This window comes from Bufo bufo, chromosome 1 (assembly GCF_905171765.1).
Source record: "Bufo bufo chromosome 1, aBufBuf1.1, whole genome shotgun sequence".
In the NCBI taxonomy this organism is placed as follows: Eukaryota; Metazoa; Chordata; class Amphibia; order Anura; family Bufonidae; genus Bufo; species Bufo bufo.
In genome coordinates this window covers 52,798,111-52,823,564 of record NC_053389.1, presented here as the reverse complement: position 1 = coordinate 52,823,564, position 25,454 = coordinate 52,798,111, and the positions used below count along the sequence as shown (strand labels likewise).

The window sequence follows — 25,454 nt, the reverse complement described above, 5'->3', positions numbered from 1 at the left end:
GAACGTAAGGGCATGATCTTAAGCTGAAGAGACTTTGGGTGATGCAACAAGACAATGATCAGTTAAATCAGCTAAAGAAGGTTTGAAAAAAATATTGTGTTTTAGAATGGCCAAGGCAGAGTCCTGATCCTAACTATTGAGACACTCTGGCATGGTCTGAAGAGTGCTTTGCACACCAGACGTCCTAGAAATATTTATAAACTGAAACACATTTGCAGGCTGAATGGTCCAAAATTCCTCCTCGATATTGTGCAAATCTTATTTGCAGCTAAAAGAAAAGTTTGGTGGAGTTGATGGCTGCTACAGTCTTTTTTAAATTCAAGGGCTCGCTTACTTTTTCTCCCTGAACTGTGGATGTTTATTTTGCGTGCTTAATAAAAGAAATGAACGGTACAACGGTGTAATTTTACTTTAAATTGTTTGTCTACAACTGTGGCAACAATCGGACCACATCTTATTAGTGGGCCTACCTCTTGGCTGTGGGCAGTGAGGCCGTATGCTACGGCCACGTGTGCATGTTGGGGTCGTGTAGATCTCGCTGCTCTTCTCTCTAAGGTACTGGTGAATGGAGCAGAAGCGAACACGGTGAAACCTACCATTCCATTTCTTTGGGGTCACAAGGTTCCCATTCTCATGATCATGGGGGTGCCAGCAGTTTCCGCCGATCGGATAGTTACATAGTTAATACTGTTGAAAAAAATACAAGTCCTTCAAGTTCAACCAAGGGAAAGGGATAGGTGAAGACGTGAATCCCAGAAGGAAGTGAGACTCTGATTTCTACACGTTTTCATTAGCATTAATGTCTTTTACTTTTAAGAATTTATCTAAACCCTTTTTAAAACTGTCCACTGCTCCTGCTGTGACCACGTCCTGAGGAAGTCTATTCCACAGATTCACAGTTCTTACAGTAAAGAAGCTTTGACGCTTCTGGAGACTGAACTTTTTCCTTCTCCAGTCGGAGGCAGTGCCCCCTTGTCTTTTGAGGGCATTTTACATGGAACAGTTTTTCACCGTATTTTTTGTATGGCCCATTTATATATTTGTATAGGTTAATCATGGCCCCTGTTCTCAAGACTAAATAAATTTAATTATTTTAATCTTTCTTTATAACGAAGACCCTCCAGGCCTCTAATCAGTTTAGTCGCTCTCCTCTGTACTTTTTCCAGCTGCAGTGCTTCCTTTCTATGTACTGGTGCCCAGAACTGGACTGCATATTCCAGATGAAGCCGCACCAGCGCTTTGTAAAGTGGTAGTATCACATCCCTGCCCGCGAGTCCATGCCTCGTTTAATGCATGACAATATCCTGGTGGCCTTAGAAGCAGCTGATTGACATTGTATGCTGTAATTTAATCTACCATCTACAAGGACACCCAAATCCTTCTCTAGAAGTGACTCTCCCAGTGTTACATCCCCTAGGACATATGAAGCATGGAGATTATTACTACCAAGATTAGGGCTGAAACGATTACACGTTTGAATCGAGTAATTCAACACAAAAAAATCCTCCATGCAAATTTATTGTATCGGGGATTCGTTTGTGTCATGTGACCACGGAGTGAGTGTAAAGCGCTTGCTATTACTCACGGCTCCCGTGGTCACCCGCCGGCTCGCACCGCGCTGTACTGTATCCTGACACATCGTCAGGTCATAGTGCACGTAAGCACGCACTATGACCTGACGCTGTGTGACGCGCGGAGATGAAGATGGAGGAGCTGTGGAGCGGCGCCCCTACAGGAAAGGTAAGTTCTGGGGCTGGGGACATGGCTAGGAGGGCGAGCTGTTGGCACTGGTGGGCAAGCTGGTGGCACTGGGGGGCAGCTGATGGCACTGGGGGGGAAAGCTGATGGCACTGGGGGACAGCTGAAGGCACGGGGGGGGGGGGGCTGATGAGTTTTTATAAAGAAAAACGTTCTTTTAATTAGTTTTGTTATTAGAGTACTCGATTACAAAAGTAGTCGATAGCTTTAGCCTTAAGCAAGATGCATACCTTTATATTTATCCACATTGAACCTCATTTGCCAAGTTGATGCCCCAGAGTGTTCAAGTCAGCTTGTAGTTTGTGGACATCTTCCATAGACTGTACAGTTCTACATAACTTAGTGTCATCTGCAAAAATAGTAATTGTGCTATTAATCCCATCCTCCATATCATTAATAAATAAATTAAATAATAGAGGGCTCAGCACTGAACCTTGGGGTACACCACTTGTAACCCTGGACCATTCTGAATAGGAATCATTGACCACAACTCTCTGGACACGATCTAGAGACAGATACTTATCCTGTAGATGGGGATAAGCTATAAGCTGAGCTGTAAAACCAAGAAAGGCCATCACTGATCAGCAGGGGTCCGACACCCTGCACCCCCCATCCCATTGACAATGAAGATTCGTAAATAGGCTCAGACACACCACTAATTAATATACACTGACTTCTTTATTAACTGCAAGGTTGTCAAATGTACAGTAGATGTTCTCATTAGAATTCAGGGCACTGGTCTTAAATGTGGCCCTTTGATTCATGAAGAGTCAGGCCTTCAGCACTCAGGGGAGGAAAAACCCCCAGGGGAGGAAACCTCTAGGGAACCATGGGTGAAGGACTGCCCTTCCCCTTGGCCGTGGAGGAAAATGATGGCACGTCAACAAGGACAGTAGATTTTTCCGTGAATCAGTGGTGAATGTCTAGTGTGTTGAGTTCTGCAGAGACTAAGCCTGGAATCTGTCTTTTGAAACTCACTTCTTCGGTGAATACATCTGACTGCGGAAAGTCCGGTGAATGTCAAGTCCAGTGACTATTGTAGAGACCGAGCCCGGAATCTGCCTTTTGCAGCAGGAAACTCGCTTCTTTAGTGAATACGTCTGACTGCAGAAAGTCTGATGGGTGAGTGCAGAGACCGAGCCCGGAATCTGCCTCTTGCTGAAGCACAGGTCATCTGATCCTGACACGGTGGCCACCATGTCGTTGACTTGTGGTATCCCATATTCATTGCCGGGACACAGTGAGACCCCCGCTCTGGTACAGTGATCTGCAGATGCAAAAAATATAACTAATTATGACTGAACATGGAGCAGCGGAAAATTACATGTAAGTGACACACAATTTACTCCCGGTCACTGGGTCATTGTCATCCTTTAACTGCATTAAACTTGGGCCCATGTTTCTAACAGTGATACCAACACGCATCATTGACTGTTATAGCTGTTCTGGAACCCACTGCTGTGTCCAACGTAAACAGAATACACCTTATAATCATGGGCTAATTCATTTTCATATATCTTTATAGGGTTTGGAGCTTTGTTTTCCTGATATAAATTGCCAAAACCCCTGTTTTTTTACACACTTCCATAGTTAAAATTCAGGGAGCCATTGCTCAAGGTAATCTACATATCAAGGTCAATGGGAGCTCCCCCTAGTGGTGACTCTAGGCAGTTAGAATTGTATCATACTCATACTTATGTGCCATGTATCAGGTGATTTGGATGATTTTCCACTAATAGCCACTGCTCTGCTCATCTTTGTGGAGAATCTAAACCCTAAATTATTCAGTGTCATCACTCCGGTGTCTCCAGAATTTGGCATCATGTCTGTTATTAGTATGAGCTCTTGTCATTTTAATCGCATTACATTTGATGACTCCTGTAACAAGGATCTTACCTTAGTTAGGGCCCTATTTGGTTCTTAAGACCAATTCCTTCTAGCAGGGATCACTGGGGAAGTTCAGGAGATGGTTTATTCTGCGCCTCATTTTGTCTCAGACCTCTGGTAATCTGATCTGTGGCAATTGCCTTCTTAACCCCAGTGTCACGGCCTCATTGTTGTGCTGTGTGACACGTTTGCCGTACATGCCGGTTGCCAGTGGCAAAATAGATAATAGCCGAGCGCTGACTCTGCTATTGCAGTCTGCCCCATATAAATGAATGGAAGCATGGGCCGCGCATGTGCGGCACGCTCCCATTCCCTTCTATGGGAGAGGCGGGGATTAGCGCTTGGTGGTGGACGGACCCCGGGAAATCTGGGGTCCTCCAGCCACAGCGCTCCCCGGTCCGTTCTCGATATAGGTGCGGGTCCCAGTGATATGCCCCCATTGTCTAAGATGGTAATACCCCTTTAAGGCCAGGAGTCAGTTGTACTCCAGCCTTGGTGTAAGCTGGGAGTTATGCTCCTTGTCTGGTTGTTCCATCTACCAGTGTGAGGGCCACCTAGTGGGACATCAATGTCCCACTAGGTGGCCCTCACACTGGAAGATGGAATAACCAGACAAGAAGCGCAACTCCAGCACACACCAAGGCTGGAGTACAACTGACTCCTGGCCTTAAGCCACAGGTATAAGAAGCACCTAATTACCACACCCAGCAAGGTAGTTACCCCTCCACTACCAGACAGAGGAGGAACCAGGAGAAGGGGAGCAAAGCACACACATGCAGACAACCACGCAGGCTGCTTTTATTTCCAGTGGTGACCAGTGGATACCGCTGTGTCCAAATTATACAGAAAACATCATAAATATCAAGAAGCAGAAAAATCACAAATCATCAATATACCCAATGAAGATACAAGGTCTTCTCATAGTCTTCTGACATCTGATAGTCCGACACATTTTCCCGGAACACAACTGCCTGATAATCAGGTCTCTAGGACCGAGTTAAAATAATAAATTAGGATACACCCCGCATTACAGCAAAGTTATGGGGCCCATAGGCTAAAACGCCAATGTTTGTGGGGTGTCATTACCCCGAACCTTTGGTGGTTGTCTAGATACTTACTACACATACAGTACAGACCAAAAGTTTGGACACACCTTCTCATTCAAAGAGTTTTCTTTATTTTCATGACTATGAAGGCATCAAAACTATGAATTAACACGTGGAATTATATACATAACAAACAAGTGTGAAACAACTGAAAATATGTCATATTCTAGGTTCTTCAAAGTAGCCACCTTTTGCTTTCATTACTGCTTTGCACACTCTTGGCATTCTCTTGATGAGCTTCAAGAGGTAGTCCCCTGAAATGGTCTTCCAACAGTCTTGAAGGAGTTCCCAGAGATGCTTAGCACTTGTTGGCCCTTTTGCCTTCACTCTGCGGTCCAGCTCACCCCAAACCATCTCGATTGGGTTCAAGTCCGGTGACTGTGGAGGCCAGGTCATCTGGTGCAGCACCCCATCACTCTCCTTCATAGTCAAATAGCCCTTACTTTCAAAGTTTTCCCAATTTTCCGGCTGACTGACTGACCTTCATTTCTTAAAGTAATGATGGCCACTCGTTTTTCTTTACTTAGCTGCTTTTTTCTTGCCATAATACAAATTCTAACAGTCTATTCAGTAGGACTATCAGCTGTGTATTCACCTGACTTCTCCTCAACGCAACTGATGGTCCCAACCCCATTTATAAGGCAAGAAATGCCACTTATTAAACCTGACAGGGCACACCTGTGAAGTGAAAACCATTTCAGAGGTCTACCTCTTGAAGCTCATCAAGAGAATGCCAAGAGTGTGCAAAGCAGTAATCAAAGCAAAAGGTGGCTACTTTGAAGAACCTAGAATATGACATATTTTCAGTTGTTTCACACTTGTTTGTTATGTATATAATTCCACATGTGTTAATTCATAGTTTTGATGCCTTCAGTGTGAATCTACAATTTTCATAGTCATGAAAATAAAGAAAACTCTTTGAATGAGAAGGTGTGTCCAAACTTTTGGTCTGTACTGTACATATATTGGAGCTTGGAAGAAAGACGAGACGGAGGGGACATGATAGAAACTTTTTAAATACATAAAGGGAATCAACAAGGTAAAAGAGAAGAGAATAAAGAAAAACTGCTACAAGAGGACATAGTTTTAAATTAGAGGGGCAAAGGTTTAAAAGTAATATCAGGAAGTATTACTTTACTGAGAGAGTAGTGGATGCATGGAATAGCCTTCCTGCAGAAGTGGTAGCTGCAAATACAGTAAAGGAGTTTAAGCATGCATGGGATAGGCATAAGGCCATCCTTCATATAAGATAGGGCCAGGGGTTATCCATAGTATTCAGTATATTGGGCCGACTAGATGGGCCAAATGGTTCTTATCTGCCGACACATTCTATGTTTCTATATTATCACATGAGAAGACTTTATTACGATCCGTACATGAAGATAATCAAACTTAGAAAAGTCACTGGTTAATTACCAATGCCAACAAGTCTGTGGGTTCTAGACCTGTACCATGGGTCAGCGGTGGGGTTGGGTAAAGACTGCAGCTTTGGTGATGTAGAAGATCTAGGTCTGTTTCGGTAATATCAGGCTTCTGGTCAGGGCGATCTCTTGGCCTATCATAGATTTGACATGTCATGAAAGACATGGAGTCACTAATTGACCTTTTTGGGAAAGCCTGTGGTGATCCTGCCATTCTGCAGGCAGGATATTAGATGGTCTCTCATCACGTTGTGCTGGAAGATCGCCGTGGGTTCATCGTCATCTGCCAGAAACTCAAAGGCAAATGCTATGGCGAACACCCCACAGTCATAGGTGTTTCTCTGCTGATCCACATTGAGAAATTTTAGATGTTTGAGGGGCTCATGGACCACTACACTGTAGACGTTATTAATCTGCTTGCAAACAGATAGAGGCAAATTGCTGGTCTTGATGCTGTCAGCCACTAGGATCTCTCAATTTTTGAAGCAGGTGGTCATCCATTGCACCCTGTCCTCGTCGTAGTGGATTTGTACAGCCTTCTTTAGCACACTGTACCCTGGAAAGAGAATAGCAGCTGCGGGCTGGAGGCCATCAAAACCCCCGAACTGATTCTGCAAGAAATCCTGGGCCTTGTTAACGATGTCATCGTCCAACATGCCTTCCTGGCCGCTGCTCTTCAGGATGGATAAGTGCTCTGGAGACAAGTTGTTCTGTGCTCTCCTGGTATAGGCCATCTCCACTTTTGGTGTTCCCAGCTCTGGGCTTCCTACATCTTTGGTAGATGGAGCGGACGTGTTTTCTGCCGCAGCTCTTTTGGCTGGTGGAAATGTCCCGGACTGACTGTCATTGGAGGTTGGTGCTTTCCTTTTAAGACTGGATTTGGAAGCTTCACAAGATGCCTTCAAAAGGTCTTCAGCAGACTCAGCCATTTTCCCATCCAAAGTTTTAAGGGTCTCAAAATTTAAAGAGACTTCATTCTTCACTGCTGTGTCTTGTTTTTGACGAGTCTTTCTATTACATCGTCGCTTACAGCTCTTTGGTGTGTTTTTTAGCAGGTTGTGCCTTGTGGACAAGGAATAGCTCCACAGCATCAGCGTCCCGGGGTCTTTTTTCTGGGGGTCCCCCACTTTCTTGTTTTTCTCCCAGGGACATGCCTTGTGGTATTAGGGGCCCCTCATGTGCAACTTTTGGATCCGCAATAAAATTGGTTGGCGTCTTCTCAGCTGTCTTGACGGATGATGTGGTTTTTACGTCTTAAGGCAACTGACCTGAAGAAACTTCTGGCCTGTGTCATGATGGTTGATTTCTTGGCCAGGAAGCTGGAATTCCCCATCAGAGTTCTCCCTTTTTTATTCGGTTTCCTGAATAGGGTCAGAAGGAAGGAGCCAATCGCCATGCAGGATGAGAGAGAGTTGACCAGCAGCCGCCGATCAACATAGCGCCGACGCCTATGAATCCTCATGATGGCGTCCAATCTTCTTTCTGAAGTTGTGTGCAACCAACATGGAGTCCCACCTTCACAAATCCATCATTATAATGTCATCCAGTGACATCACGGCTGTAGGCCCAGTTCTAGAACATTCTATGCAAATGTAGTGACATCACAATACTCTGCCAGGATGAAGGCCAGATTATTTTAACCACTTAATGGCCAGAGCATTTAATATGTTAATGAGCTAAGATATATGGATATTGTTTGTTTAACCACCTCAGCCCCCAGTGCTTAAACACCCTGAAAGACCAGGCCACTTTTTACACTTCTGACCTACACTACTTTCACCGTTTATTGCTCGGTCATGCAACTTACCACCCAAATGAATTTTACCTCCTTTTCTTCTCACTAATAGAGCTTTCATTTGGTGGTATTTCATTGCTGCTGACATTTTTACTTTTTTTGTTATTAATCGAAATTTAACGATTTTTTTGCAAAAAAATGACATTTTTCACTTTCAGTTGTAAAATTTTGCAAAAAAAACGACATCCATATAGAAATTTTGCTCTAAATTTATAGTTCTACATGTCTTTGATAAAAAAAAAATGTTTGGGTAAAAAAAAAATGGTTTGGGTAAAAGTTATAGCGTTTACAAACTATGGTACAAAAATGTGAATTTCCGCTTTTTGAAGCAGCTCTGACTTTCTGAGCACCTGTCATGTTTCCTGAGGTTCTACAATGCCCAGACAGTACAAACACCCCACAAATGACCCCATTTCTGAAAGTACACACCCTAAGGTATTCGCTGATGGGCATAGTGAGTTCATAGAACTTTTTATTTTTTGTCACAAGTTAGTGGAAAATGATGATTTTTTTTTTTTTTTTTTTTTTCCTTACAAAGTCTCATATTCCACTAACTTGTGACAAAAAATAAAAACTTCTATGAACTCACTATGCCCATCAGCGAATACCTTGGGGTCTCTTCTTTCCAAAATGGGGTCACTTGTGGGGTAGTTATACTGCCCTGGCATTCTAGGGGCCCAAATGTGTGGTAAGGAGTTTGAAATCAAATTCTGTAAAAAATGACCTGTGAAATCCGAAAGGTGCTCTTTGGAATATGGGCCCCTTTGCCCACCTAGGCTGCAAAAAAGTGTCACACATCTGGTATCTCCGTACTCAGGAGAAGGTGGGGAATGTGTTTTGGGGTGTCATTTTATATATACCCATGCTGGGTGAGAGAAATATCTTGGCAAAAGACAACTTTTCCCATTTTTTTATACAAAGTTGTCATTTGACCAAGATATTTATCTCACCCAGCATGGGTATATGTAAAAAGACACCCCAAAACACATTCCTCAACTTCTCCTGAGTACGGGGATACCAGATGTGTGACACTTTTTTGCAGCCTAGGTGGGCAAAGGGGCCCATATTCCAAAGAGCACCTTTCGGATTTCACTCCTCATTTTTTCCTGAATTTGATTTCAAACTCCTTACCACACATTTGGGCCCCTAGAAAACCAGGGCAGTATAACTACCCCACAAGTGACCCCATTTTGGAAAGAAGACACCCCAAGGTATTCCGTGAGGGGCATGGCGAGTTCCTAGAATTTTTTATTTTTTGTCACAAGTTAGTGGAAAATGATGATTTTTTTTTTTTATTTTTTTTTTCATACAAAGTCTCATATTCCACAAACTTGTGACAAAAAATAAAAACTTCCATGAACTCACTATGCCCATCAGCGAATACCTTGGGGTCTCTTCTTTCCAAAATGGGGTCACTTGTGGGGTAGTTATACTGCCCTGGCATTCTAGGGGCCCAAATGTGTGGTAAGTAGGTAAATGACCTGTGAAATCCGAAAGGTGCTCTTTGGAATGTGGGCCCCTTTGCCCACCTAGGCTGCAAAAAAGTGTCACACATCTGGTATCTCTGTATTCAGGAGAAGTTGAGGAATGTGTTTTGGGGTGTCTTTTTACATATACCCATGCTGGGTGAGAGAAATATCTTGGTCAAATGCCAACTTTGTATAAAAAAATGGGAAAAGTTGTCTTTTGCCAAGATATTTCTCTCACCCAGCATGGGTATATGTAAAATGACACCCCAAAACACATTCCCCAACTTCTCCCGATTACGGAGATACCAGATGTGTGACACTTTTTTGCAGCCGAGGTGGGCAAAGGGGCCCATATTCCAAAGAGCACCTTTCGGATTTCACAGGTCATTTTTTACAGAATTTGATTTCAAACTCCTTACCACACATTTGGGCCCCTAGAATGCCAGGGCAGTATAACTACCCCACAAGTGACCCCATTTTGGAAAGAAGAGACCCCAAGGTATTCGCTGATGGGCAAAGTGAGTTCATGGAAGTTTTTATTTTTTGTCACAAGTTAGTGGAATATGAGACTTTGTATGAAAAAAAAAAAAAAAAAAAAAAATAAGCATTTTCCACTAACTTGTGACAAAAAATAAAAAATTCTAGGAACTCGCCATGCCCCTCACGGAATACCTTGGGGTGTCTTCTTTCCAAAATGGGGTCACTTGTGGGGTAGTTATACTGCCCTGGCATTTTCCAGGGACCCTAATGTGTGGTAAGTAGGTAAATGACCTGTGAAATCCTAAAGGTGCTCTTTGGAATATGGGCCCCTTTGCCCACCTAGGCTGCAAAAAAGTGTCACACATGTGGTATCGCCGTATTCAGGAGAAGTTGGGGAATGTGTTTTGGGGTGTCATTTTACATATACCCATGCTGGGTGAGAGAAATATCTTGGCAAAAGACAACTTTTCCCATTTTTTTATACAAAGTTGGCATTTGACCAAGATATTTCTCTCACCCAGCATGGGTATATGTAAAATGACACCCCAAAACACATTCCCCAACTTCTCCTGAGTACGGCGATACCAGATGTGTGACACTTTTTTGCAGCCTAGATGCGCAAAGGTGCCCAAATTCCTTTTAGGAGGGCATTTTTAGACATTTGGATACCAGACTTCTTCTCACGCTTTGGGGCCCCTAGAATGCCAGGGCAGTATAAATACCCCACATGTGACCCCATTTTGGAAAGAAGACACCCCAAGGTATTCAATGAGGGGCATGGCGAGTTCATAGAAATTTTTTTTTTTTGGCACAAGTTAGCGGAAATTGATATTTTTAATTTTTTTCTCACAAAGTCTCCCGTTCCGCTAACTTGGGACAAAAATTTCAATCTTTTATGGACTCAATATGCCCCTCACGGAATACCTGGGGGTGTCTTCTTTCCGAAATGGGGTCACATGTGGGGTATTTATACTGCCCTGGCATTCTAGGGGCCCTAAAGCGTGAGAAGAAGTCTGGAATATAAATGTCTAAAAAATTTTACGCATTTGGATTCCGTGAGGGGTATGGTGAGTTCATGTGAGATTTTATTTTTTGACACAAGTTAGTGGAATATGAGAGTTTGTAAGAAAAAAAAAAAAAAATTCTGCTAACTTGGGCCAAAAAAATATCTGAATGGAGCCTTACAGAGGGGTGATCAATGACAGGGGGGTGATCAATGACAGGGGGGTGATCAATGACAGGGGGGTGATCAATGACAGGGGGGTGATCAGGGAGTCTATATGGGGTGATAACCACAGTCATTGATCACGCCCGTGTAAGGCTTCATTCAGACGTCCGGATGCGTTTTGCGGATCCGATCCATCTATCAGTGCATCCGTAAAAATCATGCGGACATCTGAATGGAGCTTTACAGGGGGGTAATCAATGACAGGGGGGTGATCAATGACAGGGGGGTGATCAGGGAGTCTATATGGGGTGATCACCACAGTCATTGATCACGCCCGTGTAAGGCTTCATTCAGACGTCCGGATGCGTTTTGCGGATCCGATCCATCTATCAGTGCATCCGTAAAAATCATGCGGACATCTGAATGGAGCTTTACAGGGGGGTAATCAATGACAGGGGGGTGATCAATGACAGGGGGGTGATCAGGGAGTCTATATGGGGTGATCACCACAGTCATTGATCACGCCCCTGTAAGGCTTCATTCAGACGTCCGGATGCGTTTTGCGGATCCGATCCATCTATCAGTGCATCCGTAAAAATCATGCGGACATCTGAATGGAGCTTTACAGGGGGGTAATCAATGACAGGGGGGTGATCAATGACAGGGGGGTGATCAGGGAGTCTATATGGGGTGATCACCACAGTCATTGATCATGCCCCTGTAAGGCTTCATTCAGACGTCCGGATGCGTTTTGCGGATCGGATCCATCTATCAGTGCATCCGTAAAAATCATGCGGACATCTGAGTGGAGCTTTACAGGGGGGTAATCAATGACAGGGGGGTGATCACCACAGTCATTGATCATGCCCCTGTAAGGCTTCATTCAGACGACCGGATGCGTTTTGCGGATCCGATCCATGTATCAGTGCATCCGTAAAAATCATGCGGACATCTGAATGGAGCTTTACAGGGGGGTGATCAGGGAGTCTATATGGGGTAATCACCACAGTCATTGATCATGCCCCTGTAAGGCTTCATTCAGACGTCCGGATGCGTTTTGCGGATCCGATCCATCTATCAGTGCATCCGTAAAAATCATGCGGACATCTGAGTGGAGCTTTACAGGGGGGTAATCAATGACAGGGGGGTGATCACCACAGTCATTGATCATGCCCCTGTAAGGCTTCATTCAGACGACCGGATGCGTTTTGCGGATCCGATCCATGTATCAGTGCATCCGTAAAAATCATGCGGACATCTGAATGGAGCTTTACAGGGGGGTGATCAGGGAGTCTATATGGGGTAATCACCACAGTCATTGATCATGCCCCTGTAAGGCTTCATTCAGACGTCCGGATGCGTTTTGCGGATCCGATCCATCTATCAGTGCATCCGTAAAAATCATGCGGACATCTGAATGGAGCTTTACAGGGGGGTAATCAATGACAGGGGGGTGATCACCACAGTCATTGATCATGCCCCTGTAAGGCTTCATTCAGACGACCGGATGCGTTTTGCGGATCCGATCCATGTATCAGTGCATCCGTAAAAATCATGCGGACATCTGAATGGAGCTTTACAGGGGGGTAATCAATGACAGGGGGGTAATCAATGACAGGGGGGTGATCAGGGAGTCTATATGGGGTGATCACCACAGTCATTGATCATGCCCCTGTAAGGCTTCATTCAGACGTCCGGATGCGTTTTGCGGATCCGATCCATCTATCAGTGGATCCGTAAAAATCATGCGGACGTCTGAATGGAGCTTTACAGGGGGTTGATCAATGACAGGGGGGTAATCAATGACAGGGGGGTGATCAGGGAGTCTATATGGGGTGATCAGGGGTGATTAGGGGTGATCAGGGGCTAATAAGGGGTTAATAAGTGATGGGGGGGGGGGGGGTAGTGTAGTGTAGTGGTGCTTGGTGCTACTTTACTGAGCTACCTGTGTCCTCTGGTGGTCGATCCAAACAAAGGGGACCACCAGAGGACCAGGTAGCAGGTATATTAGACGCTGTTATCAAAACAGCGTCTAATATACCTGTTAGGGGTTAAAAAAAACACATCTCCAGCCTGCCAGCGAACGATCGCCGCTGGCAGGCTGGAGATCAACTCTCTTACCTTCCGTTCCTGTGAGCGCGCGCGCCTGTGTGCGCGCGTTCACAGGAAATCTCGCGTCTCGCGAGATGACGCGTATATGCGTGACTGTGCGCAGCGCTGCCACCTCCGGAACGCGATCCTGCGTTAGGCGGTCCGGAGGTGGTTAAGGGATCCAGATTTTCAGTTTTCGAGAATACATTGATTTTTTTTACCTTTTACGGCACATTTTCGGCTTCACATTTTTTAGTTTGATTTGGTTGCAGAGACGTAATTAAACGCAAAATTTGTAAACCCCAAGCAACTTCCCCAAAATTTCTCCTTCTGCAGCGAGTCCTGCACCGTTCAGGAGGAGGAGTCAAGAGTTTACTAACCAATGGCTGATGTAGTGACCTTCCACTTGCACACAGCAGCAACATTGAACAGGCAGTGCTGCAGTGTAAAGCATGAGGGAGATAAAGAACAGCAGACCCAATTTCATATGGAGACAGGACCTCATATACACAATGCAGCCAAGCTGCAGTCATAGCAGTGCCCTAATTGAACTAAGCTGCAGTGTAAAGCAGGACAAACATTGTGCAGGAAGCTGATACACAGACACTTGCTGTACCTGATGCAACAGAGCAGCGCACGGCGCGTTACACTGTGTCGGTGACTGAGAGGGTGACGGTTCAGGTTCCTTTGCAGAGCTGAGAGAGTAGAACTCTGCATCAGAACTGGGGGTTCAGCACTGGAAATGAGGGGTTCACTTCACACCCAAAACACTTATAACTGACCGCACAGTCACTTCTCACCCAAAATTTTATCTAAACTGGTGTAAAGTAGAAATGGCTTGGTTGCCCATAGCAACCAATTAGATTCCACCTTCCATTTTCCAAAGGAGCTCTGAAAAATGAGAGGCGGAATCTGATTAGTTGCTATGGGCAGTTTTGATAAATCTCCCCCATCGTCTGCAGTGAAGTCACTCTCATCATCCTCTACACTGTTTCTTGCAGAGGAATGAAATCCCGACTCCCGCGGCACAGGGCACTAAGGTTTCTCTGCTGGGTGCTAGCCACTGATGATGTGCTGGCGACCCCAAGGACAGAGGGAACAGGGAGCCAGAAAGTGAGCCTGAACCCCAGACAGAATTAAGTGTAATTTAGGGGCCGGGGCATTTTGTCCAAGGCTGGGCCCCATAGCAGCTGCGTGGTCTGCCTCCATTGAAGATACGCCACTGGGGCTGTATGTGTATGTTTCGGGTTTACGGTGGGGTCAGATGTGTATGCTGTGGCTGTATGCAGGGCCGGCGCCACTCATAAGCAGAGTAGGCCACCGCGTAGAGCGCACTCTTGCTGGGGGCGCCGGCGCCCTGGAGTCTGGCTGCAATAGAAGTCACGGTAGCAGACTGCTACTAGCAGTGGCGTTGTGAGGGGGGTGCGGCGGGTGCGGGCCACATCGGGTGACATGTCTGATGGGGTGATCTCGGTCTGGACCCAACACGCACGCCTGCACAGCCAGCCCCGCCCCTTTAAACTTGCACTGTCCCAGCTCCCTGGCGGCGGTGGCCCCGGCGCTGCACTATCCTCCTCAGTGCGTACAGCGGCAGGACGTAGTGCGCGCACTATGACCTGACGATGCATGCTGCAGCGCCGGCGGGAAGACGGGATCGCAAGGAAGAGGAGCCGCAGCGTTCTAGGTGAGTATTGTAGTATGTAGTTAGTTCTGCCTGCCGCAATGATTAAAATTTTGATGGGGGGCATTGGGGGCTGAGTGGGGGTCTTTGGCTTATCTGAGGTCTGAAGGGGGCTGAGTGGGGGTCTTTGGGCTGATCTGAGGTTTGATGGGGGTCTGTGGGCGTGTCAAAGGGCGTGGTCAATGGGCGGGGTCAAGGGGTGGCAAAATTAGCTTTTGCCTAGGGTGGCAAAAATCCTTGCACCAGCCCTTGCTGTATGTTGGGTCAGATGTGTGCTGCGGGTGTATTGTGGGGTCAGATGTGTGTGCTGCGGGTGTATTGTGGGGTCAGATGTGTGTGCTGCGGGTGTATGTTGTGGTCAGATGTGTGTGCTGCGGGTGTATGTTGTGGTCAGATGTGTGTGCTGCGGGTGTATGTTGTGGTCGGATGTGTATGGTGGGGGTTAGATGTGTATGTGCTGCCTGACATTCTGACTGCCCTGATATTCGCCTCGGCCCCCTCCATCACTCGGTTCGGCGTCTTTCCCTCTTTTCGCAGTGTTCCTCCGTCTGAGGCTCGGCTCCAGGTGCGCTCCGCAGGCTCCTGTACAGCTTTACTGTGTGAAGGAATTTAGGACGAGGGCTGCAGCAGAGGAAGGGTTAATAGCATAACTGGAAAAGGGGCTGCAGCACTGGTAGGGTTAACAGCCTGTTGGGGGAGGTGGGTTCAACATTTGAAGAGTTAATAGTGTAATTGAAAAGGTTCTGCAGTGCTGAAAGGGTTAACAGTGTGATGGGGGAGGGGGCGGCTGAGCTACAATGAAAGGAATCTCCTGGAGTTTGGTTTGTGCTGGAAAATCTCTATCTGTGGACCCGAGTGTGCTCTGCGCTGTACGTGTGTGACTGAGGTGTGCTCTGCGCTGTACGTGTGTGACTGAGGTGTGCTCTGCGCTGTACGTGTGTGACTGAGGTGTGCTCTGCGCTGTACGTGTGTGACTGTGGTGTGCTCTGCGCTGTACGTGTGTGACTGTGGTGTGCTCTGCGCTGTAGGTGTGTGACTGTGGTGTGCTCTGCGCTGTACGTGTGTGACTGAGGTGTGCTCTGCGCTGTACGTGTGTGACTGTGGTGTGCTCTGCGCTGTACGTGTGTGACTGTGGTGTGCTCTGCGCTGTACGTGTGTGACTGTGGTGTGCTCTGCGCTGTACGTGTGTGACTGGTGTGCGCTGCGCTGTACGTGTGTGACTGTGGTGTGCTCTGCGCTGTACGTGTGTGACTGTGGTGTGCTCTGCGCTGTACGTGTGTGACTGAGGTGTGCTCTGCGCTGTACGTGTGTGACTGGTGTGCGCTGCGCTGTACGTGTGTGACTGTGGTGTGCTCTGCGCTGTACGTGTGTGACTGTGGTGTGCTCTGCGCTGTACGTGTGTGACTGAGGTGTGCTCTGCGCTGTACGTGTGTGACTGGTGTGCTCTGCGCTGTACGTGTGTGACTGAGGTGTGCTCTGCGCTTTACGTGTGTGACTGTGGTGTGCTCTGCGCTGTACGTGTGTGACTGTGGTGTGCTCTGCGCTGTACGTGTGTGACTGTGGTGTGCTCTGAGCTGTACGTGTGTGACTGAGGTGTGCTTTGCGCTGTATGTGTGTGACTGTGGTGTGCTCTGCGCTGTACGTGTGTGACTGAGGTGTGCTCTGCGCTGTACGTGTGTGACTGTGGTGTGCTCTGCGCTGTACGTGTGTGACTGAGGTGTGCTCTGCACTGTACGTGTGTGACTGTGGTGTGCGCTGCGCTGTACGTGTGTGACTGTGGTGTGCGCTGCGCTGTACGTGTGTGACTGGTGTGCGCTGCGCTGTACGTGTGTGACTGTGGTGTGCTCTGCGCTGTACGTGTGTGACTGTGGTGTGCTCTGCGCTGTACGTGTGTGACTGTGGTGTGCTCTGCGCTGTACGTGTGTGACTGTGGTGTGCTCTGCGCTGTACACAGGGGCCCTGGATAAAAATACTAAAAGTGGCCCCGTTTTGTAGTTAGGTCCAAATTGATGGAAGGCAGGACCATATTGTGGCACATTATACCACCCCAGCAGAGCCAAATATCACAGTCCATCGCAAAATACTGCCCCAAAAACGTCCACTTGCCGGCCATGAGGAGGGCTCAGACGGCCCCCTGGGCATCAGCCCACCGGGAAATTTCCCTGTAAGGCCAATCCGCCCCTGGCTGTACGTGTGTGACTGTGGTGTGCTCTGCGCTGTACGTGTGTGACTGTGGTGTGCTCTGCGCTGTACGTGTGTGACTGCGGTGTGCTCTGCGCTGTATATGTGTGACTGCGGTGTGCTCTGCGCTGTATGTGTGCTCTGTGGTATACATGTGTGTGTGACCTGCGGTGTGCTCTGCGCTGTATATATGTGACTGCGGTGTGCCCTGCGCTGTATATATGTGACTGCGGTGTGCTCTGCGCCTTGTGTGTGACTGCGGTGTGCTCTGCGCCGTACTTGTAGGTAATCTCTGGTCTTGTGTATAAATTATGGGAGTGATCGGCGTTCAGGTATCATTGCCGCCGCCCGTCTTGCTGGCGCCCGGTTTCTCGTTGGCGCTCTTGTTTTGCAGTCCTCCTTCTGGTTCCCATCAGTTATCGACCTCTCTGCATCGGGAGCTGGACAGCAGTGCGACGACAAGGAGGGCGCCGCCAGCCACACAGCCGACCGTTACATGATAACTCCTCTCCTCGGCCCGGATTAATGGCGCGCTATCATTCCTGCTATTGCGCCGACACCTTCAGATGACAACGAAGGGTTAATACTTTGATTGGCCCAGAACTGTATGGAATGTTCCTGAAACTGAACACCGCACGTTCCCTCCCGATGCGGAGAACACATGATGTAACCAGTGCTGGGCGGCCATGACGGGTGATGCTCCTGCAGGGAGGTGTCATGGTGGCCGGATTAATACGTGCTGGGGTATGTCGCAGTATTTGCAGTCTGTGTTCCCACCTTGGTTACGCGTTATGATTCTTCTAGAATTTGCTACCGATATGGATCTGGCGGTACAGACGGAACAAGCCCCCCTCCCCCACATGTGCTTCCCACCCACCATTGTCCCTCATGTGTCGTGCCTGTGTATCAGGTTACCTGGCAGTGGCGCATGTGTCGTGCCTGTGTATCAGGTTACCTGGCAGTGGCGCATGTGTCGTGCCTGTGTATCAGGTTACCTGGCAGTGGCGCATGTGTCGTGCCTGTGTATCAGGTTACCTGGCAGTGGCGCATGTGTCGTGCCTGTGTATCGGGTTACCTGGCAGTGGCGCATGTGTCGTGCCTGTGTATCAGTTTACCTGGCAGTGGCGCATGTGTCGTGCCTGTGTATCAGGTTACCTGGCAGTGGCGCATGTGGCGTGCCTGTGTATCAGGTTACCTGGCAGTGGTGCATGTGTCGTGCCTGTGTATCAGGTTACCTGGCAGTGACGCATGTGTCGTGCCTGTGTATCAGGTTACCTGGCAGTGGCGCATGTGTTGTGCCTGTGTATCAGGTTACCTGGCAGTGGCGCATGTGTCGTGCCTGTGTGTTACCTGGCAGTGGCGCATGTGTCGTGCCTGTGTATCAGGTTACCTGGCAGTGGCGCATGTGTCGTGCCTGTGTATCAGGTTACCTGGCAGTGGCGCATGTGTCGTGCCTGTGTATCAGGTTACCTGGCAGTGGCGCATGTGTCGTGCCTGTGTATCAGGTTACCTGGCAGTGGCGCATGTGTCGTGCCTGTGTATCGGGTTACCTGGCAGTGGCGCATGTGTCGTGCCTGTGTATCAGTTTACCTGGCAGTGGCGCATGTGTCGTGCCTGTGTATCAGGTTACCTGGCAGTGGCGCATGTGGCGTGCCTGTGTATCAGGTTACCTGGCAGTGGTGCATGTGTCGTGCCTGTGTATCAGGTTACCTGGCAGTGACGCATGTGTCGTGCCTGTGTATCAGGTTACCTGGCAGTGGCGCATGTGTTGTGCCTGTGTATCAGGTTACCTGGCAGTGGCGCATGTGTCGTGCCTGTGTGTTACCTGGCAGTGGCGCATGTGTCGTGCCTGTGTATCAGGTTACCTGGCAGTGGCGCATGTGTCGTGCCTGTGTATCAGGTTACCTGGCAGTGGCGCATGTGTCGTGCCTGTGTATCAGGTTACCTGGCAGTGGCGCATGTGTCGTGCCTGTGTATCAGGTTACCTGGCAGTGGCGCATGTGTCGTGCCTGTGTATCAGGTTACCTGGCAGTGGCGCATGTGTCGTGCCTGTGTGTTACCTGGCAGTGGCGCATGTGTCGTGCCTGTGTATCAGGTTACCTGGCAGTGGCGCATGTGTCGTGCCTGTGTATCAGGTTACCTGGCAGTGGTGCATGTGTCATGCCTGTGTGTTACCTGGCAGTGGCGCATGTGTCGTGCCTGTGTATCGGGTTACCTGGCAGTGGCGCATGTGTCGTGCCTGTGTATCAGGTTACCTGGCAGTGGCGCATGTGTCGTGCCTGTGTATCGGGTTACCTGGCAGTGGTGCATGTGTCATGCCTGTGTGTTACCTGGCAGTGGCGCATGTGTCGTGCCTGTGTATCAGGTTACCTGGCAGTGGCGCATGTGTCATGCCTGTGTATCAGGTTACCTGGCAGTGGCGCATGTGTCGTGCCTGTGTATCAGGTTACCTGGCAGTGGCGCATAACGAAACCCTGTAGTGGTGAAGGAGATATGTTATAATGTGCAGGTATTGGGCAGGTAGTGTCCTCCTCCCTGGTGTATTATAACATACAGTCTATACGTGTCCTCCTCCCTGGTGTATTATAACATACAGTCCGTACGTGTCCTCCTCCCTGGTGTATTATAACATACAGTCCATACGTGTCCTCCTCCCTGGTGTATTATAACATACAGTCCATACGTGTCCTCCTCCCTGGTGTATTATAACATACAGTCCATACGTGTCCTCCTCCCTGGTGTATTATAACATACAGTCCATACGTGTCCTCCTCCCTGGTGTATTATAATGATTAGTAAACTCAGGTTACACAGAATTAAATTGAGTGAGAGGTTGAAGCCAGTAATGGGCAACATCACAAACCCTCAACATAGAACAGATACACCTGTACAAAGAGTCTACGAAGGCTCCAAATAAATAATAAACTTTATTTAAATATATATATATAACATAATTAAAATAGAGACAACATACATCAATACAGAAAAGTGCAGTATACACCTGAAATCTTCATATGAGGGGAAGGGATGCAACTATTTTATATCCGTTAACCAAAGGTAAACATATGGTCAAATGTGTCAGGTAAATGCTAGTGCATCACAATGCATACAAAATTATACCCAAAGATACCCCTCATCTATAACATACCCATAAGATGGGGGAGATCACCTCAGGAGAACCACACACCCCGACGCGTGTTTCGGCAACACCTTCACTTGGGGGTCCGGCTCTCCTTGGAAATGTGTTCCATTTAAACACTCAACCCACCAATCAATGACCGTCAATTAATTAGCATAAGTAGGTCCTCATGTGTGTATTCAAAATATAATCTATGTGCACCTGCATAATATAACGCCACCCACGTAGAACCGGAAGCACATGCCGAACACTCGATGGCCAGTCAGAAGATCGTCCGCGTGACCCGGTCACTGTGATATAATGTACAGACCGTACGTGTCCTCCTCCCCTGGGGTATTACAGGTAAAACTATCGTGCAAAGTTCATTTATTTCAGTAATGCAACTTTAAAAGGGGTAAACTAACACATGAGACTCATTATAGGCAAAGCGAGATATTCCAAGCCTTTATTTGTTATAATTTGGATGATTATGGCTTACAGTTTATGAAACCCCAAAGTTACAATCTCAGGTACCCTTTGCTCAGGGGGTATGGATTAATCAGCTGACTAGAGTGTGACACTTTGAGCCTAGAATATTAAACCTTTTCACAAAATTCTAATTTTAAGCTGCATTACTGAAATAAATGGACTTTTGCACGATATTCTAATTTTTTGAGTTTCACCTGTATAATGTACAGGCCGTATGTGTCCTTCTCCACCATGTATTATAATCTACAGTCCATACGTGTCCTCCTCCCCCTGTGTATTATCATGTACAGGCCGTATGTGTCCTTCTCCACCATGTATTATAATCTACAGTCCATACGTGTCCTTCTCCCCTGGTGTATTATAATCTACAGTCCATACGTGTCCTCCTCCCCCTGTGTATTATCATGTACAGGCCGTATGTGTCCTTCTCCACCATGTATTATAATCTACAGTCCATACGTGTCCTTCTCCCCTGGTGTATTATAATGTACAGGCCGTACATGTCCTTCTCCCCTGGTGTATTATAATGTACAGTCCATATGTGTCCTCCTCCCCTGGTGTATTATAATCTACAGTCCATACGTGTCCTTCTCCCCGGTGTATTATAATGTACAGGCCGTACGTGTCCTCCCCCCGGTGTATTATAATGTACAGGCCGTGCTTCCACCTGCTGCAGGATCTTCCCCAGTCACGTGTACCTTGCAGATCTTCACAAATATCTTATCAGCAAATCAAGACTCCTTCTGAGGGACTCCTACGGCTTTGTAATGAGGTCTGAGGTTTATGGTGCCCCTCTGCCTGCCTCATGCAGGTTGTGTTTACTTTAGTGCAGTACAGGAGGAGGAGAATTTGTTATAGCAGGAGAGGAATAGTGGCAAAACCCCTTGTGTGTGCTGCACCATAAAGTACCTTCCATCTGCAGAAGATCTCTTCCCTGTGGAGGTGATGGGGCTTCTTCTCCCGCCTTCTGCCCTCCACATGCCCAATCCTTTTGTTCTCAGGACGATAAGACGACGTCTCTGACAGCAGATTCCTCCCATTCCAAACACTTGCATGCTCGGCCTAGCCATGTGTGTCTGTAAAAGGAAGGGGCTCTGGAGAGACCATCATCTCTTGTGTAAGACCACCTTAGGAAGCTTGTGGCTTATGAATCCTTCACAAGGATGTAAACCATCACCGTACCACATGGGGTGTCCACACAGTACTAGGGTTCCTCATGCTCTCAGCGGCTGGCATGAAACATTTTTCCCAGACTTTATGGTAGATCTCACTAATGTTCTCCATTATTTTCTGGTCAGGGCGTTCCTGAAATGTCAGTGGGGTGTGAGGTAAAAGGGAGGGTGACTGTGCTGCAGAGCATCACTGCAGGATGAAGGTTGTTGTCATCGGCGTCACGTGTCTGCTCTGCCGTGAATTCTGTGACGGATCCCGGATTATCTGCTCCATTAGGTTTCTGGTATTTTCTATCACGTTCTTTGGCGGTGTCGTCCAATCTTGTTTGTGGTTGGGGCGTTGGGGACAATGTTCTGGAAATACCCGGCCGTATCCTCTGAGGTGCTGAGAAGACATGGGGCGTTGTACTAGTTTCAGCCATGATTTGGATGCTCTGTGTATAAACACTAACATTACATTTGATGGATCCTGGGGTCTGAACACTACATGCCCTACTGCCACCAACAGACCAAATGTTCTAGATTAGTCTGTCAGTGTAATTTGCTTATTCACAAGCTGAGGAGCAGGGAGCTCTACCTTGTGCCCCCCCCCCCCCCAACACCTGAGGAGGAAGGAGCTGTATATTATGCCCCCCCACACCTGAGGAGCAAGGAGCTCTACGTTGTGTCTTCCACACCTGAAGAGCAGGGAGCTCAATATTATGCCCCCCCCCCACACACACCTGAGGAGCAGGGAGCTCTATATTATGCCCCAACACTGGAGGAACAGGATTAGGACTATACTTTTAAATTTAATGGAACATATGCAAGGAGCAACACAGATTTGAGGAAATATTGGTACAGTGCGATTCCAGGTTCTTTATATTTTTATGTATTTTTTTTCTTCATTTTATAGATCTTTGTTCTTTTTCCTCATTTTAGGATGTTCTTCAGGAATGTTCAAACCCAACCAAGGAGATGAGAGCTGCATGCACTGTCCCTTTAACAGCCGGACCACCTCCGAAGGCGCCACTAACTGTGTGTGTCGGACAGGCTACTACAGGGCTGACTCGGACCCTCTACAGATGCCTTGCACTAGTAGGTCACCTGTTTATGATGTTCAGAATGGGGCAGTTATTAATGTGACACATGGGGGTAGGTGGGGGCTATGTTACACACCAGGATCTAATTTAGTGCAGTTCTTAATGAAAATATTTGACTAAAACCTCTATAATGACCCGGCTGCTGCCTGCAGAGCTGACACTCTCCGGGAGATGACCATCTGGGGTTCATAGGCAAAGACCAAGTGGGATCTGATTTAATTTTCGTGGTTGCCCTGGGTCTCGCCAACCACTGGCAGGTGAGGCTTCACCTGGGTCTTCACCACACCCTTCCGCGGGAAAATTAATGATGCAGTGCTTGATGTGTGGTCTCCTGCAGTGAGAAGCCGAGCCCCGTGTATCAGCCCCCTGACCCCAGCCTATCAATACTGAAGCAACTAGAATGCAAGCTCTTATGGTGGGGGCCTCTGTCCTGTAGAGTGCAAGGTCTTATGGTCAGCAGGGTTCTCTCTCTTGTATGTGTAAGCTCTTATGACAGTGGTGGCGAACCTATGGCACTCGGAGCTCTCTGTGTGGGCCGTGCGTAGGGTTGCCACCTGTGCACTATTACTAATGAGCGCTTCCATTGTGACACGCTCATTAGTACAGCCTTTGCCCCCCTCTTCTGCTTGTGTTTAAAAAAATATATAAAACTCACCTCATCCATTTGATGGCGCCGTGGTGAACACTCGCTGCTCACTGGATGCGCAGGACAAGACCTGCGCCCCAGAGTGATGACGTTTCGCAGAATTGACTGGAAGCAGCAGGACCTGCGAAACCTCATCATGCTGGAGCACAGGTCCTGTCCTGCGCATCCAGTCAGCAGCGAGTGTTCACCGCAGAGCGATCACATGGATGAGGTGAGTTTTAATTTTTTATTTTTTGCACAAGAAGAGTGAGGGAGGGGGCATTAATAATACTGTGGCCTCTAATAGGGGCATTATTAATACTGGGAGCCATTAATGGAGAAAAAACAATACTAGGGAGGCACTAATGGGGGCATTAATTTTACTGGGGGCCACTAATGGAGCCTTATTAATACTGGGGCCACTAATGGAGCCTTATTAATACTGGGGGCCACTAATGGGGTCCTTATTAATACTGGGGGTCATTAATTGGGTCCTTATTAATACTGGGGCCACTAATGGAGCCTTATTAATACTGGGGGCCACTAATGGAGCCTTATTAATACTGGGGGCCACTAATGGGGTCCTTATTAATACTGGGGGGCACTAATTGGGTCCTTATTAATACTGGGGGCCACTAATGGGGTCCTTATTAATACTGGGGGCCACTAATGGGGTCCTTATTAATACTGGGGGCCACTAATGGAGCCTTATTAATACTGGGGGGCCACTAATTGGGTCCTTATTAATACTGGGGGCCACTAATTGGGTCCTTATTAATACTGGGGGTCACTAATGGTGTCCTTATTAATAATACTGGGGGACACTAATGGGGTCCTTTATTAATACTCTGTCCACTAATGGGGCATTAATTAATACTGGGGCCACTAATGGGGGTCTTTATTAATACTGGGGGCCACTACTTGGGCATTATTATTACTGGAGGCCACTGATGGAGGCCTTATTAATACTGGGGGCTTTATTAATACTAGGTGCCACTAATAGGGGCCTTATTAAAACTGGGGGCTAGTTCTGGTGCATTATTAATATGGGGCGCCACTAATGGGACATTTTTAATACTAAGGGTCGTTAACGGGGGCATTCGTTTTACTGGAGCCTGTGTTGAGCACGTCCCCACAGCTTAACTTGGCCAGTATTTTTCAGTTTTCAGGTTAATTTGCCGTGTTGGCACTTTGCAATAAATAAGTGGGTTTTGGGTTGCAGTTTGGGCAGTCAGTCTCTCAAAGGTTCGTCATCGCTGTCCTATGGTGAGTGTGGTCTTGTCCCCTGTACAATGTAAGTTCCTATGGTCGGCAGGGTCTTGTCTCCTGTAGAGTGTAAGCTCTTATGGTGAGGAAGGTCTTGTCTCCTGTAGAGTATATGTTTGTGTATCTCAGTATCTGCTTCTGATTCTTTTACATTTGCCCCCCCTCAGCCACACCGTCTGCTCCCCAGAACGTCATCTCCAGCGTCAACGAGACCTCCCTCATGTTGGAGTGGTTTTCACCTAGGGACTCAGGAGGCCGCGAGGATCTTGTATACAACATTATCTGTAAGAGCTGCGGGTCGGGTCGAGGAGCTTGTACACGCTGCGGAGATAATGTCCAATTTGCCCCCCGCCAGCTGGGCCTTACTGAACCTCGAGTTTACATCAGCGACCTGCTGGCGCACACACAGTACACGTTCGAGATCCAGGCTGTGAACGGAGTCACCGACCAGAGCCCTTACTCTCCACCGTTCGCATCGGTCAATATCACCACTAACCAGGCAGGTGAGTGTCCATCGTCAGAGGTTCCGCCGCGGCAGATATGGTGGGAATGCCTGACGCAAAGTAGTGATCATGGGGGTCAGGTAGGTCTCTCCCCTTCCATTGACACTACAGTCAGACCCTTTTCAGCCTGTGATGGCTGATAACAGAGAGCAACAGCTGTGC

At 47.6% G+C, this 25,454-nt stretch overlaps 1 protein-coding gene across 2 annotated transcripts in view; it reads left to right on the top strand.

The window, feature by feature from the left end:
• EPHB2 (EPH receptor B2) overlaps positions 1-25,454 on the top strand; it is a 99,656-nt gene that overhangs the window by 59,298 nt on the left and 14,904 nt on the right. For both annotated transcript variants that reach the window (XM_040423975.1, XM_040423968.1), the window contains exons 4-5: positions 22,738-22,893; positions 24,957-25,292. In XM_040423975.1, coding sequence (XP_040279909.1) covers positions 22,738-22,893; positions 24,957-25,292 — 492 coding nt within the window. The remainder of the gene's footprint in view (positions 1-22,737; positions 22,894-24,956; positions 25,293-25,454) is intronic.